The sequence below is a fragment of the Artemia franciscana genome, chromosome 10 (assembly GCF_032884065.1).
Source record: "Artemia franciscana chromosome 10, ASM3288406v1, whole genome shotgun sequence".
In the NCBI taxonomy this organism is placed as follows: Eukaryota; Metazoa; Arthropoda; class Branchiopoda; order Anostraca; family Artemiidae; genus Artemia; species Artemia franciscana.
The window spans coordinates 42,813,503-42,832,765 of NC_088872.1; the positions used below are offsets into that span (position 1 = coordinate 42,813,503).

Below are 19,263 nucleotides of genomic sequence, written 5' to 3' on the forward strand. Positions count from 1 at the left end.
AAAACCAACTTCATTGATTGGGTGTCAATAAACAGGGACTTAGATTAGTTTTAACGACACAATCTACTTAGACATATTTTCTATAAGGGTTATGTGTAATATATGTTAGTATTATATATATATATATATATATATATATATATATATATATATATATATATATATTTACGAAAATATTTTTTCATAACAGAGCAGTGCAGCTCCCGCGACACTTTTGTTGGTGGGTCTGACCAAAGGTTGCTTCAACCCTTCACGTTGCCATAGCAATGTAAGTCTGGCTCGTTTAATTTTTCGTTTATACTAGTTCACTTGCAATATTTCAAAACTTATTAGCTTACTAACATCAAAAATTAGTGCAGACAAAATTATTTTGAAAATAAATGTAAAACAGTCAAACATTTCCAGTTCGTTCCTAGTATCTTATTACAAATTCTGATTTTGACTAAAGCTTACAATCCATATTGGCTTTTAATAGGAATACTATTAAACTTAGCACGTTTTACAGATCCTTTTCAGATTCCCTTTTCTTTAGTTAAAAAAGAAAGAGCCCTTTTAGAAATGAAGGTTAAAGTCAATAGATGCATCTCAATAGGCAGAGAAGGAAAGAGAAAGCATCAATATTTATTTTTAAGAAAATATTAATGGTATTACATACTTAGAGCACTAGTACTTTAAAATATATAACATAATAATGTTATATGATATTCCAGAGACCTCTGATGAGGTTAAAATCTGAACGTGATTAAAACATGATATTAATTAGCTATGTTTAATGGTAATATTAATGTTAATTCTTAATATGTAGAGCATGTGAAAAAAAATATTTTGATACTAATAGTAGAGCCTGTAATACGACACGCATAAACATTAATAGGAGTAGTGACGCTATAAACCTTTTACGGGCAGCCCCCTCCCTTCGAATCCCGATCCCAAGACACAAGACTCAAGACACAAGTGCTTGTTACGTCATAGGGAAGGTTTTCTAAGAGATGCAGGGGCACGTTACGTAATTGGGGGTATTTTTCTAAGGATGTTATGCTTAAATAAAACCTTCCGCTAAACTAAACAAAACCACCGACAAAAAAAAACCTTTAGGGGCTTCTTTACCCCCATGAGTTCTAAGATTGTTCTTTAAGAAACCTTCAGGGCTTCTTTAACCCCATGATTTCTTTGAAAGTTACATAATACATGTTTGGGTTCTTACATAATAGGAAGTGTTAGAGTCTCCTGGTCAAGTGAAGGGGGGAGGGGGGTTCATAGAAATTTTTCTTCAAGAGGTTTTCTAAGATGTTTCAAGACATTCCAAGACGTTTTTTAAAAAATTTTGTTCAAGACGTTTTTCAAGGGTTTCGGTATATTTCAATACATTTTTTAAGACAGTTTTCTTCATGACGTCTTACAAGACCTTTCAAGACATTTTTCAAACATTTTTTTTTTTCAAAACATTTTTAAAACGTTTCAAGACGTTTTCTAAGACATTTTTCCTCAGCACGTTTCAGGACATTTCAAGACGTTTACTAAGCCATTTTTCTTCAAGATGATTTTTCAAGACGTTTCAAGACATCCCAAGATCGCAATCTCTTGTGACATGCTAGATTTTGAGAAACCGTGGAGGAATACACCCGGGTGTTGCATGATGATGCTTCTGACGCGTGACATGAACTGTTGAGTATTTTCGCCTCAGTAAAGTGAGAAGATGCAAATTTCCTGCTCTTTTTTGCAACGTCCGTAAGTGTTTTTTTTTAAATTATTGTCTTATTTTTCCTTTTATGTATTTACTATATTATTTACTCCTTTCTTGCTTTCTTTTGCAATGTGCGTATCTATGTTTTTTTATTTATTTTCTTATATTTCCATTTCCCTCTTTCCATGATATTTATACTCCTTTCTTTACTTTTTTACTTGTAAATATTTTTCCGTTCCAGACCAAAAATTCAAGTTCGTGCCTTCGCCTTATGAATTTCCTGTCATTAGGATGTCAACGTCACCCGTGTTCACTCGACTACAGCGTGGTCTCTATTCATCACCTATATTGGTAAGTAGTAATGTATGAAATTGTATTTTCATTGAGGACTGAAGCTAATCTCACGAAAAGGAAACTAGATGAATATGAAAGTCGTAGAGTAAATTTTAATGAAATTTTGAATAACCCGATAGGAAGAACACCGAACATGAATTTCGATGAAAATTGAGTTAATATTACTGATAGTCATTTTGTGGAGGAGTTTGGATTATGGGATGTTGGAGCTCGGCGGGAGGATGTCCTCTGGGTTGTGCATTTGAATGCTCAAGGGCTGAATTCTTCCCTGGATGATATACAGCTTATATGCAGGAATTCTCGCCCTGGCGAGTTTCACATTGGCTTATGTGAAACTTTTTTAAATGATAAGAACCAACTACTTATGGATATACCTGGATATAATTTAATATTCCTAAATAGAAATAGAGCGAAAAGGGGGGGGGCTAGGATTTTATGTATTGAGTAATCTGGCAGTTGTAAGAAAAGATGATCTGTCTACAAATGTTGAACGGGTATTTGAATCTCATTTCACAGAATTAGCTACTAGCTCCAAAGAAAAGATAATAATTGGTGAGATATACAGATCTCCAAGCGGATCAACGAAAAAATCTATGGAAATATTAGAGAATGTTCTTGGGAAAGTATTGTCTGAAAAGACACAAATAATTTTAATGGGTGATTTTAACGTTGACATGATAGATATGTCATCGAGTGAGGCTTGTGATATACTGGCACAAGTAATCTCGTCCGGATTAACTCCCTGTACAAATATCCCTACACGAATTTCGAACCAATCTGCAACCTTAATTGATAATGTGTTCTCATCCATACATTCTGTAAAAAATTAAGTGCTACTATCAGATACATCGGATCATTTCCCAGTAGGAGTTTTACTTCCACTCCCTCGGCTTGCCAACCGAATAGCCCCTGATAATAAACCAAGATTCCGATATACACCAGCAAACATCGAAAAGCTCAAAGATTATTTGTTCACAACGTCATTGGAGTTTACAACACTTGAGAGAGTGAGCTTAGAAAATCATAATAAGGTATTTGATTTTTTTTTATATGAAACAGTAAAGGAGAAATTTATCCACCATTGCCGAACATCCCAACCAAGTCTTTCTAAGAGATCAACACCCATAGCCCCATGGACTACAGCTGGAATACTGAAGTCAATAAAGAGGAAACAGAACCTTTGGAAAGAGTACAGGAACAGACCAAGCGATGCTAAATTAGAGGCTTTTAAACTATATCGGAAGATGCTTAAAACTCTGATTCGAAAGGCTAAAATCACATATTTTTCCCGAAGGTTTGCGGATTGCGGAAAAAATATTAAGAAAACTTGGGATATAACTAAGGAAGTTACGCAACCATCGTCAAGTCCTCGAAAGCTCCCTAAATCACTTAATGTTCAGAATCAGCTTTCTTGAATGAAGACCAAGTGCGACATCAGATGACTAAATTTTTTGCTGACGTTGGGAAGACAACGGCGTTAGGTGTGGTCCTTCTTCAAGTTCTAGATCTTGGAAGCAGTTCCTCGGTCCTTCCTGAGCAAAGTCGATGGTTCTTGAGTCAGTTACGGAGCAGGAACTGATAATGATAATTTCGTCTTAAAAAAATTCTTCATCTGGATTCGACCGAATTCCTGCCCAATTAATTAAACAGATTCTTCCCTCAATTATTACACCACTGTGCAACTTAGTTAACCAGTCATTCAAGCTCGGAATATTCCCTCAGCGTCTCAAGTTGGCACGAGTGATAGCACTATTTAAAGGAGGTGACCGGGAGGACCGGGGAACTATAGGCCTATATCCCTTCTGTCTGTTTTTTCTAAGATATTTGAAAAGGCTATGCTAAAGCGTCTGATGAGTTTCCTGGACGCGAAGAAGTTTTTCATCGGCACCAGTTTGGTTTTCGGGAGAATTGCTCAACAGAACACGCATTTAATATGCTTCTTCATTTTGTACGACAGTCTTTAGACTTCGGCCTTATCCCTGCGGCAATATTCCTTGATGTGAAGAAAGCTTTTGACAGCCTTACACACGAGATACTTAATGGTAAGTTATCGCATCAAGGTGTTCATGGAGAAGCTCTGCCCTGGTTTTCTTCATTCCTAACTGGCCGATCCATTCTTCTGATGAGCATGTTCCAGTTGAATATGGATTGCCACAAGGCTCAGTTCTTGGGCCGTCTCTTTTCCTCATATATGTCAACGACCTCTATCGACTATTTGCGAACCCACGATCTGATTTCTGTTGTCATTTGTGCCAAAAAGGTGATGCTGTGGTTGGAGCTTTGGATACGCCTGGTCAACATGAAGAACTCTCTGCAATCGCCGACGACAGCACCCTGTGGGCTGCAGCACCTGATGAATCATTCTTTATCCTCAAGCTACAATCGATGACAGGGAACATATATCATTGGTTTGATGCAAATTTATTAGCTTTGAATGTAAAAGAATCGTTTCTTCTTATATTCTCCCGCATAGGCAAAAGCAGCTCTACAGTGACAGAGCTTCAAACATCTAAGGGCCCCATAGCCCGCCCAGCTGACCGGTTTGTTCGATTCCTTGGAGTACTTCTGGATGAAAATCTATCTTTCAAGCGGCATATTGAGTCAATGAGATTAAAGGTTTCTCGAGGCCATGGAATTATTCGGAAGCTAAAGCGAGTCTTTCCTTTCTCTATCCTTCGTCTATTATACTTCTCTGTTATTTACCCTTATTTATGTTTCTGCTCGTCAGTGTGGATGTCTACATTTCCATCTGTACTTACACCTTTACATAATCTCCAACTGAAATCAGCAAAAGTCCTTCAGTCTACCACCCATATTTCTGTTGAACTTCTGAAGATTAAAGATATTCATATATTACACCTCTCTCATTGCATTTCAGTATTTCCGTTGAGACCTTCCATCAATTTTTTCTGGGCTTCTTGAGATTGTTAGAAACGTCAGTCCTTATGAAACTAGGAACCCGAAGAATGTGCTAGTGCCATCCACCCCTGCAGTGCGCTTAGACTTTGGTCTGATAGTTGCTGTTGGGATTCGAGGGTCCTGTACCATAGGCTCTTTCAAGAAACGGTTGAAGAATCTTTAAGGTCAATCTCCTAGGTTGAAAGCGAATACTATTTCCAATAGCATTGAAATACGCAACGAGATTTCCTCCTTTCTCATTGGCTTAATTGCTCCTTGATGGGTGTACCAGAATATTTAAAGACTGTTGACTTCCTTGAACATTACGAGCGGATTTAAAGGGAATTTAGATTTTTCACAAGTCTAATTGGTAACAGCTGACCATTGGAATTTGGTTGGTTACAAGTCAGATAACAGTTTAGCATTTGAACTTTCACCATGGGCAGAAAAAAAACAAGAACAAATAAGGGATGGGAAAACCTGAGACATTGGTAAGTTCTATCTCAACGTTATAGAAGAATATATTACTTTTATTCATTTACAAGTTACATTTTCTAACAGTTTGTGGTAACGAACTGTAGTAAGGAGCGACCAGGCTCAATAGTAACCAAAACTCTAAAAAACGAAGTTTTGACACAAATAGTTACATCAAAAGAATTGCATTTTAATCCTGATTTTAAATACATAAGTTTCATCAAGTTTAGTCTTACCGGTCAAAAGTTACGAGCCTGAGAAAATGTGCCTTGTTTTAGAAAATAGGCGGAAATACCCTCTAAAAGTCACAGAATCTTAACAAAAGCACACCATCAGAGTCAGCGTATCCGAGAACCCTACTGTAGAAGTTTCAAGTCCCTATCATAAAAAAGGTGGAAGTTTGTATTTTTGCCAGAAGACATATAACGGGTACGTATTTTTTTTTGTTTTTTTCCTCAGGGGTGATCGTATCGACCTAGTTGTCCTAGGATGTCGCAAGAGGGTTCATTCTAACGTAAATTAAAGTTTTAGTGTCCTTTTCAAGTTACCAAAAAATTGGAGGGCACGGAGGCTTCCTCTAACGCACATTTTTCTCCAAGGACATCGGATCAAAATTTTGAGATAGCCATTCTGTTTAACTTAGTCAAAAACCTAATAACTATGTCTTTGGGGATGACTAAATCCACCACAGTTCCCGGGGGAGGGGCAGCAACTTATAAACTTTGACCATTCTTTACACATAGTAGTTGTTAATTATGAAGTGTACAGACGTTTTCAGGGGGGACTTTTTTGTGTTGGGGTTAGGGTGGGTCGGTGGGAGGCAGGTTACGTGGGAGGATCTTTCCATGGAGGAATTTTTCACGAGGGAAGAGAATTTCCATGAAGAGGTCGCAGGATTTTCTAGCATCGTTTATAAAAAGACAATGAAAAATTTTTTTTCAACTGGAAGTAATGATCAACATTAAAACTTAAAACGAACATAAAATATTATGTATACAAGGGGGTTCATCTCTTCCACAATACCTTGCTCTTTACGCTAAAGTATTTTTAGTAACTACAACTAGTTATTCTGCGGCCTTTGTGACTCAAGGGTCATTCTGAAAGATTTGGGACAAAATTCAAGTTTTAGTGTAAAGAACGAGGTATTGACGAGGGGGCAAACCCCCTCATATAGCCTACGTAATAAAAATACATAAATATATAAGTTCGTTACATAAGCTAATTCGTAAGGTACGTATGTGTATTAATAAAAAAACGTTTGTAAAAAAATAAAACAAATCTAGTTGTATTTTTAAGTAACCAAAAATTAGGAGGTAACTAGGCCTCCTCTCCCTCCCCCTTTTTTTTAGCGAAATTGTCCGATCAAAACTATGAAAAAGCCATTTAGCTTGCAATTAACATAAAAATTGCTTCTCCAGACTAAACATCCGTATGATGTATGGGTAGATTATTGCAAAATATATCGTGTGAAGAGTACGTTCCGGCAGAATATGCTTCAATCTTTTGAGGATTCCAACTCCACGTGCAACTTTGGTGGATATAATGTCGCTATGATGCTTCCACGATAGATTAGAATCAATATGGAAGCCGAGGTACCGCAGTGATGTATTTTGTAAAATAGGCTTTTCACCTAATAGAACTTTACTACTTATATCAACAGAATCACCCACTCTACAGAATGTCAGTAAAAAATTTTCTTTACATTCACACACAGCAAACTTAAACTTGTAAACATCTCTAATCTTTTGAGAGTAATATGAGCTTTTACTATTAAATCATCCACGGATTTTCCAAATACTGTTAGCAATAATGTTAGTAATATATGTATCCTTTAGATAAACGCGCATCATGTTCACGTAAACTAAGTAAAGTAAAGGGCCCAGCACAGACATTTTGCTATTTATAATGTTAGATATTGTCGTATGAGTGTCTACACCAGGTAACTACTTTACCCCATGAAATACAAGGCTATCAAGCATGGACTCTTGATCATAATTATCAAGCTTTTTTTTCTATTCGACCAATTCTCTCCTCCAAATTTTCAATGACCATGCACATGACCTTTTATATTCTCCAGCTGGGCTTCAGTTGTAGCTAATTGTTCGTAAATCGGGGCGATACTTGAAGACACCGAGTTAGACCCTAATTTATCTCTTGCTTTCAGGGCTTAAAAGGTCTTAGAAGGAGTTTCGTAAATTTCTGTGGTATTAGCAGGTTTGTGCTGCACTTTGTATTTACAAAGTGACATATAGTAATCGTAAATTCTGTCGGTCTGTCTGTCTGTCCTTCCCTGTTTTGCTAGTTTATGCACTTCCAGATAAGCTAGGACCATGAAATTTGGCAGGCGTATCAGGAACCAGACTAGATTAAATTAGAAATAGTCATTTCCCCAATTCGATCATATGGGGGGAGTGGGTAGACGGTTAATTCGGAAAAAAAGACCGGGATGAAACTTGGTGGAAAAATGAGCACAAATCCTAGATACGTGATCGACATATTCGGAACCGGTCCGCTCTCTTTGGAGAAGTTGGGGGAGGGTTAATTCTGAAAAATGAGAAAAATGAGTACCGGACAAGATTAAATTAGAAATACTCATTTATCCGATTCGGCCATCTGTGGGGGGGGAAGGGGATGGACGGTTAATTCGAAAAAATCGAGGTATTTTTAAGTTACGAAGGAGTGATCGAGTCTTAATGAAATCTTTTATTTAGAAGGATCTTGCAACTCAGATCTTTTATTTTAGATCTGGTTGAATCCATTTTCATTGGGGGGAGTTGTGGGGGGGCCGGAAATCTTGGAAAACGCTTAGAGTGGAGAGGTCAGGACAAAATTTGGTGGGAAGAATAAGAACACATCCAAGATACTTGACTGACATAACTGGACCGGATCCGCACTCTTTGGGAGGGGGGGGGGGAATTCGGAAAAATTAGAAAAATGAGATATTTGTAATTTATGGACGGGTGATCATATCTTAATGACACCTGATATTTAGAAGGATATTGTGCTTCAGCACTCTTATTACAAATCCCGACCAGATCCGGTGACAGTAGGCGGAGTTGGAGGGGGAAACCCAAAATCTTGGAAAATCATTAGAGTGAAGAGATCGGGATGAAACATGGTGGGTAGAATAAGCAAATATCGTAGATACGTGATTAACGTAACCGGACTGGATCCGGTCTCTTTGGGGAAGTTAGGGGGGCCCAGTGCTTTGGCGAGTTCGGTGCTTCTGGACGTGCTAGGACAATAAAGATTGGTAGGCATGTCAGGGACCTGCACAAACAAACTTGATAAAGCCGTTTCCCCGATTCAACCATTTGGGGGGGGGGGGCTGAAGGGAAAGGAAAAAAAAATGAGGTATGTTTAACTTACCAGTGGGTGATCAGATCTTAATGAAATTTGATATTTAGAAGGACCTGGTGTCTTAGAGCTCTTATTTTAAATCCCGACCGCTATTAAGCCTCTAATTAAATCAATCCATTGATTCTTAGAATTTTTCTAGAGCTCATACCATATGAGCTCTTGGCTCTTCCGACCTCATCATAAGTGCCATATGAGCTATTAGCTCTTGTTTCTTTTTTTCAGGAAGAAAAACTTGCCCGAACACGAACGTGAACGTGAAAGCTGTATGGGGTATCATGGGGACCGGAGGAGGCTACGCATCTTTGAACAAATTATTAAGTATATTGGAAATCGAAAATATGAATCCGAAAACGTTTATGAATTTAGAACGCTTAGTTGGTAATGCATGGATGGATGCATTATCAGATGTCTTAGAAGAAAATGGTCGTGAATCTCTGAAATTAGCCATTCATGAGGACTGGTTTATCAACGATTTTTTCTGGACTAAGGTCATCTGTGATGACGGCTGGAATAAACTCAGCAAAAGACACGATTATACTGCAAAAGGTTGTGTTGGTGTAATCATTGATGCCTTTACGAAGAAATTATTATATGTAGGAATAAGAAATAAATATTGTTACCTCTGCTTCAGCTCAAAGGCAAACCAGAAAGTGAAAGATCATGTTTGCTTTATGAACTACAATGGTCCATCAAAGAGCATGGAAACCGACATTCTTGTTGAAAGTTTTCGCCAAAGTGAAGCCATGCATAACCTTACGTATTTACAATACATTGGAGACGGCGATTCCTGTGTTTTTTACAAGCTAAGACAAAGTGTTTCATACGGATTATATATCCAAAAAGAAGAATGTGCCAATCACGTAACCAAGAACTATACAAAATACCTCCATAATGTTGTGAAGACAAAAAAAGGGATGCACAGCAAATTTCTTTCAAATGACATAATTCTAAAGCTAACCAAAAATCTACAAGGTGCAATAAAAAAGAACTCGGCTGATGGTGGGTCTGCAGAAAATCTAAGACAACTCTTACGAAGAGGCCCAGAGCATGTGTTTGGTAATCATAAACAGTGTGATTCTGGCTGTGCCAAAAAGAATGGGGTCTTAGAAACTTTGGAGAACCACCATAATAACCTTCCGAAAACTATTTTGGAGGATGTAAAAGCTGGCGTGGAAATTATTTGTAAAAAAGTGGACTTATTAAGAAACGATGCTACGACCAATCTTGCGGAAAATTATATGTCTGTTGCAGTGAAATTCGTCGGCAGAAAACAAATAAGCCGCTCGAAACGTTGGTTATACCATGCTAGGATAATGTGGAGCAAACCTATCCTACTCCTTGGGCCCGAAATGGAAATCTTCTACGTGGAAAAAAACATTTGGCTACAGTCCTTGCAAAATAACCAAAGAATACACGGTGAAAACTTCTAATCTTTGGAAACGGACAAAAACAAATCAGAAAAGATATTACGCAACCATGGGTGGGAGATATCTCGCCAAAAAGAAAGAGAATCAGAGTTTGCCTAAAGGTGATCAAAATTACAGACCTAATTGCAACAAACCTGATACGAATCCAGAGGAATTTGAAATTGCAAAGGCTGACTATGTTGCAAAAAATATGAATCTGGATGGAGCCAAACTACAAGAGATCTACGTAAACACAAAGGGGCAAAAGGATAACTGGATATTTGAGAGGAGCAAAAGGATTACTGCCACTTATTTTCATAGAATAGCTTCTCGCAAAAAAAATACTCCAACCGCACCCATAGTCAAGAATATCCGAATTAATTCTAATTCAAATCTATTCCAATGCTTAGGGGAATTCAACAGGAGGCTATTGCACTGACGGCGTACGAGCAGAGAAGAGGAGTATCATTAATAAAAGGAGATCAAATGGGACTGCTCATTCATCCAAATATCCAGTTTCTTGGAGCTTCTCTTGATGGTCGCTTAAGAAACGGCACACCAGTTGAAGTGAAGACGGTCCATAATATTCCCAGAGGAATGACCATAAGGGAAGTGGCAGCCCAAAAAGGATTGGTAAAGAACTTTTTCCTATGGTCACATAATTCGAAATTGGAGTTAAAGAAATACTATGCTCAAATTCAAGGTCAGCTAGAAATTGCCAATCAAGAAGAATTTCACTTGGTGGTATATCACCATGAGCATGATGCGGAAATTTTAACTATTCCGAGATCAAAAGAGTATTTTTTGTCCATATTACCAAAGCTTCAGGAGCTTTGGAGCGATTGTTTACTTCCGGAGATATTAGACTCGCGGTTGATTAGAAACATGCCACTTAGAGAGCCTGCCTCAGTCCGGGCTGCAGCAAATCGCGGAATGAAACGGACTTTGGAGCCAGAAGACAGTGGATGTGAGAAAATTACTTGGTCCGACACTGAAAGTGAAAATTGAAAGTGGATTTTCCATTGACATGCGACATGTGAAGAGCATTGACATGCGAACAGTATAGATTGTTTAGGGGTCATAATGTATTAGTAGCAGCGCTGCTAACCTTAACCTTTTAGGGTTGACTGAATAGTAGACTATTATAGGTTAACTATTAGTGTTGGTGAATAGCATATAAATACTAGTAAGGAAGTTCTATTTGAGAAATTTCAGCCTTCTGTCGAAGTCCAAACCATGTTGATAAATAAACCCTAATTACGTTGAAAACTAATTTTTATGAAACTTGGGATTAACCAAGTGAAATATAGCGATCGCAAATTCTTTTGGTCTGTCTGTCCCGGTTTTGATACTTTAGGCCCTTCCAGGTAAGCTAGGACGGTGAAATTTGGCAGGCGTATCAGGAAGCGGACCAGACTAAATTAGAAATAGTCGTTTTCCCGATTTGACCATCTGGGGAGGGATGGGGGGGACAGTTAATTCGGAAAAATAGAAAAATGAAATATTTTTAACTTACGAACGTGAGGTGGGATCTTAACGAAATTTGATGTTTGGAAGAATATCGTGTCTCAGAGCTCTTATTTCAAATCCTAACTGGATCCGGTGACATTGGGGGAATTGAGGGGGAGTCTAAAATCTTGGAAAACGCTTAGAGTGGAGGGATCGGAATGAAACCTGATGGGAAAAGTAAGCACAAGTCCTAGATACGCGATTGACATAACCAGAACGGATCCGCTCTCTTTGGGGGAGTTGGGGGGGGGGGTAATTCTGAAAAATTAGAAAAAATGAGGTATTTTTAACTTAGGAAAGAGTCATATATCAATGAAATTTGATATTTGGAAGGATATCGTGTCTCATAGCTCTTATTTTAAATTCCGACCGGATCCGGCGACATTAAAGGAAGATGGGAGAGGGAACCTAAATCATGGAAAACGCTTAGAGTGGAGGGATCGGGATGAAACTTGGTGGTAAAAATAACGTAAGTCCTAGATATGAGATTGACATAACTGGAACAGATCTGATCTCTTCGGGGAGTTGGGAGGATGAGGGTTAATTCTGAAAAAATAAAAAAAATAAGGTATTTTCAACTTACGAAGGAGAGATTGGATCTTATTGAAATTTGATGTTTGGAAGGATGTCATGTCTCAGAGCTCTTTTTTAAATCCCGACCGGATCCGATGACGAGGTAGTTGGGGGGAGACATAAAATCTTGGAAAACGCTTAGATTATAGGGGTCGGGATGAAACTTGGTGGTAAAAATAAGTACAAGTCCTAGAAACAGGATTGACATAATCGGAACGGATCTGCTCTCTTTGGGGGAGTAGGGGGGGGGGGGTAATTCTAAAAAAATAGAAAAAATTAGGTATTTTAACTTATGAAAGAGTGATCGTACCTTAATGAAATTTCATATTTAGAAGGACTTCGAAACTCAGATCTCTCATTTTAAATCCCTACCAGATCCAGCGTCATTAGGGAGGGGGACCTTAATTAAAAAAGATAAATTAAATTATAATATTAACCAGTTATTTATATTGTTTATTTACTTAGATTTAATTTATTCAATTAATTATTTAGATTGAATTCAATTATTTAGATTTGGATGGTGTTACTTTTTCAATTTTTTTTTAGTAGGTGGCGCGGAGACCGGTTGTACTCGGGCGAGGATTGGTGAGTAGACTATAAATATTTTTTAAGTATGAATGTATTTAATAGTTACTTATATTTTGTTTTGTTGTTGTTTTTTTCCAAATAACGGGCCATTGAGCCCTTTGGGATATTTTTGTTTATAATTGGATGGATATTGATAGTAAAAGAACTTGAACTTGATAAAGGGTCCCTGAAAAAAGACACCTGGAAAGAACAAAAATCCCGAAGAAAAAAATCTCTTAAAGTATTATTTAACACCGATATGTGCACCGTCATTACGTAACATTCCACGTGTTCTCTGTCAATTCGTAATATCCCACATTTGTTCTGCCGTTACGTGACATCTCATGGGTTTGCCGCCATTACGCAACATCTGCGTGAATGCCCCCCTCAGTAACAACCGGGGTCCCCGCGGGGCCCTGAAGTCCAGTATGTCACACAACATTGCTTCTTGGGATGTCTAGAAAAATCTTGAAGAAAAATGTCTTAGAAAATATCTTAAAATGTCTTGAACCAAAATTACCTAGAAAACGTCTTGAAATGTCTTGAAACATCTTGAAAAACCTCTTGAAGAAAAATGGCTTCACTAGTAGATTATAACTCATCCTATTATGTAGCAACCCGAACCCTATTACGTAGCATTCAAAGAAATCCTGGGATAAAGAAGTCCTTGAGGGCTTTTTAAAGAACAATCTTAGAAATCCTGGAGATAGAAAAGCCCCTGAAGGTTTTTTTGAAACTATTAGGTAATACCCAAGGAAATCTTCATTTAGCAGGCTCCCTGAAAGTTTCCCTCAGACCCTTAGCTTTTTAAGCATAATATTCATAGAAAAAAAAAACAATTACGAGCATGCATCTGCATCTTTTAGAAAAAAATTCCCTATTACGTAAAAAACACTTGGGTCTTGAAGAAGTAAAAAAAAAGTGTCGGGATCGGGATTCAAAGGGATAGGACTGCCCTTAAAAACCTTATGGCGTTATTACTGATAGGGGATCTTAGATGTTCCAGCAGTTGGGAAAGTTAACGAGAGGCTAGTTTAAAATAAACAAAATATATAATATCTTACTAATTGCTAAGCTAAGCGCTGCCTATTCAACGTAAGCACAGAATAAACAATGTTCCATGTGTCGGTACGGTTTTCAGTCAAGGTGAGGAGCATAACTAGGAACTCCCAAATCTGTCAAATCACTCGAAAGATTCTCCCATTAAGCTGATTTTTTATGTTTTCTAAGAGGGTATACTAAAATATTTTTGGGGACTGTCTTTCCCTCAACTTCTATCCCGTAAAGAAACTCTACCCCGTTAATCGAAAAACAAACAACAAATCTACACTTTCTAATGATGTAGGTTTCGTTGAATCTGAGTATTTCCATCTCCAACATAAAACAAGAGAGGTTAAATATTTTTTCTAAGATTTCCAGGAAAATAGGTACCGGCTTTTTATTTTCTGTTTATCTTTTGTCCAAGCTCTAAAAGTTAGGGCAACATCACCGAATCAATTCTAAATATTTTGGCCATACAAACTAAAAAGCCTTATAGTGTACGGAATATGGCGATCCTTTAAGGTATTGCATCCCCTTAAAACAGGTCAACTTCCGGCAACATCCGGTTTTATTTCTTACATTTAAAATTGAATTTATTATTTTCTGCAAGAACAGGTTTTTGACATGAAAATATTATTAACTTACCCAATGTTACTATTTCCCAGAGTAGAACTCCAAAGCTCCAAACGTCAGATTTACTTGTATAAATATTATCGTATAAGCTTTCTGGAGCGAGCCATCTTATTGGTAGTCGGCCATCAGCTGACTTTTTCTCATAAATACGGTTATCCTCAAGGTCTCGAGCAAACCCAAAGTCGGCCACTTTGCAAATCTTTGTATCGTCTTCAATTAGCACGTTCCTGGCAGCTAGATCTCTATGTACAATCTAAAAAAAAGGAATACTATTAATTCCCCATTTCCCCTCTCTCTCTCTCTCTTTTTCTCTGTACTAAAAGGTAAGACATGTTTACGTAGAGATCACAAGGGACCAAGACATTTCTCATAATCGATGCCTTAATTTGATTGTGTTATGGATTGAGGGGATCCTATCTCAGTCAAAATTTACTTTTGACTATAGGACATAGGTGTTCAAGTGAAAGTGAAGAACGACGGTAAAATTTAAAACAAAAAGAAAATATCCTATACGTGAAAAGAGTGTCTTCTCAACCCTCTGCCCTTTCTGCTAAGTTTATATGAGTGCTATCAGGAATAAGATACATTACTGCCTGCCAGACACAGGCTAAATTTTTTCATGAAGACGATTATCCTTTAAGGCTGAAGCAAGTTCAGAGGCAGCCCTTTTTCAAATGTTTGCAAACTACCATGTTGTTGGCAGCTAGCAGCTCTTTCTTTCTCTCTCTCTTTCTCTCTCTCTTGCTCTCTCGCTATGACGGTGTGTTTGAATGGCTGTTTGCTTATCTCTTTCACTACGCCTGTGTGTTTGAACGGGTGTTTGCATGTTTCTGTGTTATTAGTGTTTCTACAACAATGAGACAGAGGTTGGGATGAGAATGCATATTTGAATAAATCAAAAGGCACTATGTGCAGGAGTTTTCAATTTATTTCGATAATATTTGGCATTGCTTTGGGGGTCAAGTTGAAACTTACGGGAGTTTTGGGGACGGGAATAAGTGGATCTCAAATTTTGACTTAGGAATGGGGCAGAGGTAAATCAAAAGACACTTCGAGCATCCAGGTCACTGAAATAACAAATTTGAAATATCTTGAAAATGACTTAGATTTATTGTTAAAACTTAAAGGGACTTTTGGGGGAAGCCTTGGGAATGATGGAGAAAGAAACTTTTTATTTCCGTGTCTGGGGGAAGGGGCAACCATATTTTTCTCTGATCATCAAAACGTTTTTAAACTAAACGCTCCTATGGGAATTATAATCTCTGTATAGTTAAGTCGCGAGCCAAATCAAAAGATAGTATGTTTTGCTAGTTTATACAAAAATGGGCTTAGACATCTCGGGAACGGCTTAGAGCCTAAATGTGAAACTTTCAAGGAATGCCAAAAAGAGGGGGGAGAAGGAAAGTGGATGTTGAACTATTATCTGCGGAAGATGATAGATATAAATCAAAAGAGACCATGTTCATCCATCTTATCAAAAACCTTATCTGCAATATCTCGATTTCAGCTTGAAGGACATACTTGAAATTTCTACAACTGTCGAAAAAAAAGGAGAAGCTGGTAAAGAGACTTAAGATTTTAGCGACTGAAAATGATACTGTATGTGTCCGATAGACAGGAATATTTTTGTATAAACATTATAAATATTATTTGTATAAACAGTATAAATGTTACACGAAAACCAGAGCTTCTGGTCGATTAATCTTGTACAATTTTTAATAATAGATTCTTCACTTATCTCAAGAAAGTTTTTGACGTGGGGTGTGTAGAGCATGCTGTAGGCCCAGGATATCGAAAAAATCAATATTCGTCGCTGTTTGAAAGATGCATAGAATGCATACGGTAGGCCAAGGGTATCGAAAAAATCAATATTCGTCGCTGTTTGAGAGATGCATAGCCAATGAACCGTCTTCACAGTTGACAAATTACTATCAACACTGATAATGCTATCACCAGGGTTATGAATATGCTCAAGGAAATCCATTGGTACGAAATAGACTTTGTATTTGGACATGTACGGAGCCAAATTGAATATACTGATTAGTTGGTTTGTGTTCACGGTGACAAATCTAATAGAATACTGCCATCGGGAGTAATTTTCCAATAGTTTTCAAATTAATTTAGCAAGATTAATGCTATACTCTTAATCAATGGTTCGGCAAAGGTACACTCTAAACGTATAGTACCCGTTTGGAAGATATTCACATCTCGAGTACCAGACAAATCCAATACAGTACTATCATGAGTTTTTGCATACATTGTATCGGTTATTCCTTTTTCATATAGTTGCAAATCTCAATCTAGGGATTGCATTTTCAATTCATATAGCGCCCTATAGGATTTATCAAAGGATAAAGTGTAGAGTGAGATTGGCTTTACTTTGCATACACGAGATAAAAGTTCAAACATTTCAAATTTTTGTTAGGAATTTGTCCATGATCCTATAGCACTGAAACTTTTTACAAAAGCCAAAGCAAGTTGTGAAGGGATTTCACCATTAACAAATTAAGAGTTGATGTAGTATGTGAACTAGTGGCAAGATGTCGTGGATTGGTGTTTGTGCGCGGAACGAGCAGTCTGACATTATTTCCACTAGTTTTTATGGCACTTGGTATTAACCAAGTGACATATAGCAATCGCATATTCTGTCGGTCTGTAGGTCCCGGTTTTGCTACTTTAGGCGCTTCCAGGAAAGCTAGATTGAAATTTGGCAGGCGTATCAAGGACCGGACCAGATTAAATTAGAAATAGTCGTTTTCCCGATTAGACCATCTGGGGGGGGAGAGTGGGGGCCCGTTAATTCAAAAAAATAGAAAAAACGAAATACTTTTATCTTACGAACGGTTGATTAGATCTTAATGAAATTTGATGTTTGGAAGGATACCATGTCTCAGAGATCTTATTTTAAATCCTGAACAGATCTGGTGACATTGGGGGGAGTTGGGAGGGCGAAACCTAAAATCTTGGAAAACACTTAGAGTGGAGGGATCGGAATGGAACTTGGTAGGGAACATAAGCACATGTCCTAGATACATGATTGACATAACCGGAACGGATCCGCTCTCTTTGAGGTAGTTGGGGGGGGGGTGTTAATTCTGAAAATTAGAAAAAAATGAGGTATTTTTAACTTACGAACGGGTGATCGGATCGAAATGAAATTTGATATTTAGAAGACTATCGTGTCTCAAAGTTCTTATTTTAAATCCCGACCAGATCTGGTAAAATTGGGGGGAGTTTGGGGTGGGGGAACCTAAAATCATGGAAAACGCTTAGATTTGAGGGATCGGGATGAAACTTGGTGGGTAAAATAGGCAAAAGTCTTAGATAAGTGATTTATATAATTAGAACGGATCCGCTCTATTGGGGAGGGGAGTTAATTCTGAAAAATTAGAGAAAAATGACGTATTTTTGACTTACGAAGGAGTGATCGGATCTTCATGAAACTTCATACGAAGGAGTGATCGGATCTTCATGAAACATCTCAACCAGATGCAGCGTCATTGGGGGGGGGGCGAAAATCTGAGAAAATACTTAAATTGGAGAGATCAGGATGAAACTGGATAGGAAGAATAAAAACCTGTCTAAGATACGTGACTGACATAACTGGACGGGATCTTCTCTCTTTGGTGGAGTTGGGGGGGGCTCAGTGTTTTGGCGAGTTTGGTGCTTCTGGACGTGCTAGGACATTGAAAATTGGTAGACGTGTCAGGGAGATACACAAATTGACTTGATAAAGTCGTTTTCCCAGATTCGACCATCTGGGGGGCTAAAGGGAGAGGAAAAATTAGAAAAAATTAGGTATTTATAACTTACGAGTGGGTGATCGGATCTTAATAAAAAATTTTATTTAGAAGGACATCGTGACTCAGAGCTCTTATTTTAAATCCTGACCGGCATTAAGCTTCTAATTTTCCTTTTAAATCAATCTATTAATTCTTTGAATTTTGTTAGAGCTCATACCATATGAGCTCTTGGCTGTTAGCTCTTCTTGCCTCGTCCCAAGTGCCATATGAGCTCTTAGCTCTTGTTAATTTTTTCAATTGCCAAAGCAACAGAACTCATAACCTGTTGTTTTCACACATTGCCGAAGTGAGAGAGACTATGGCATCAGGTGCAGTAGAAAGTACCTTTCTCATAATAAAATTGGACGGAGCATGTTGTAACTTTATATTCGTCTCAAGATTGGGAGGCATCCATTGAGGTATATTAATTATTTCAAGATTTATTTTCTCAAACAAGTGTAAACCACTAATTGTTACCTCTCTTAGTATATTAGTAGTGTCACTGTCCGTTTTATATTCATATCGGATGGCCAAGCCCCGCAGTTTCTTATAGGACTTAGGGAGTCATTAACATGAATTGTATGTAACTTGCATAGTTTAATAGATTGCTGCTTGTGCTCACCAACATTCCATTTATCAGCCTCTCGGCAGCACTCGCTGTTCATTGTTAGATCTTTTGACAATGACATGCAAATCTACAAATGTGGAAGTCAAATCTATGAAATATTCTTCACTAGAATAAATTTAAAAATGTACCTAATCAGACAGCGGTTGTTGCGGATAAAATTGTTGCTAGTAACCATGTTTTAAACTCACATCAATATTTTCTGCATTGAAAAGATTCAATGATGAGATGACTGAAGAATAAGACTCTTTGTGTGGTAAATAAGCCATTTCTAAGAAAAGAAATCCTTTTTTGACCTAACAAATTCGCTTCTGACATGAGTATAGACTGATGAGTTAAGAGGTGTTTCTTACCCTT

At 37.7% G+C, this 19,263-nt stretch overlaps 1 protein-coding gene across 1 annotated transcript in view; it reads right to left on the reverse strand.

Moving 5' to 3' along the window:
* Positions 1-19,263, reverse strand: part of LOC136032215 (tyrosine kinase receptor Cad96Ca-like) — a 102,018-nt gene that overhangs the window by 9,310 nt on the left and 73,445 nt on the right. The window contains exon 8 of the mRNA XM_065712427.1: positions 14,512-14,752. Within this exon, the coding sequence (XP_065568499.1) occupies positions 14,512-14,752 (241 nt within the window). The remainder of the gene's footprint in view (positions 1-14,511; positions 14,753-19,263) is intronic.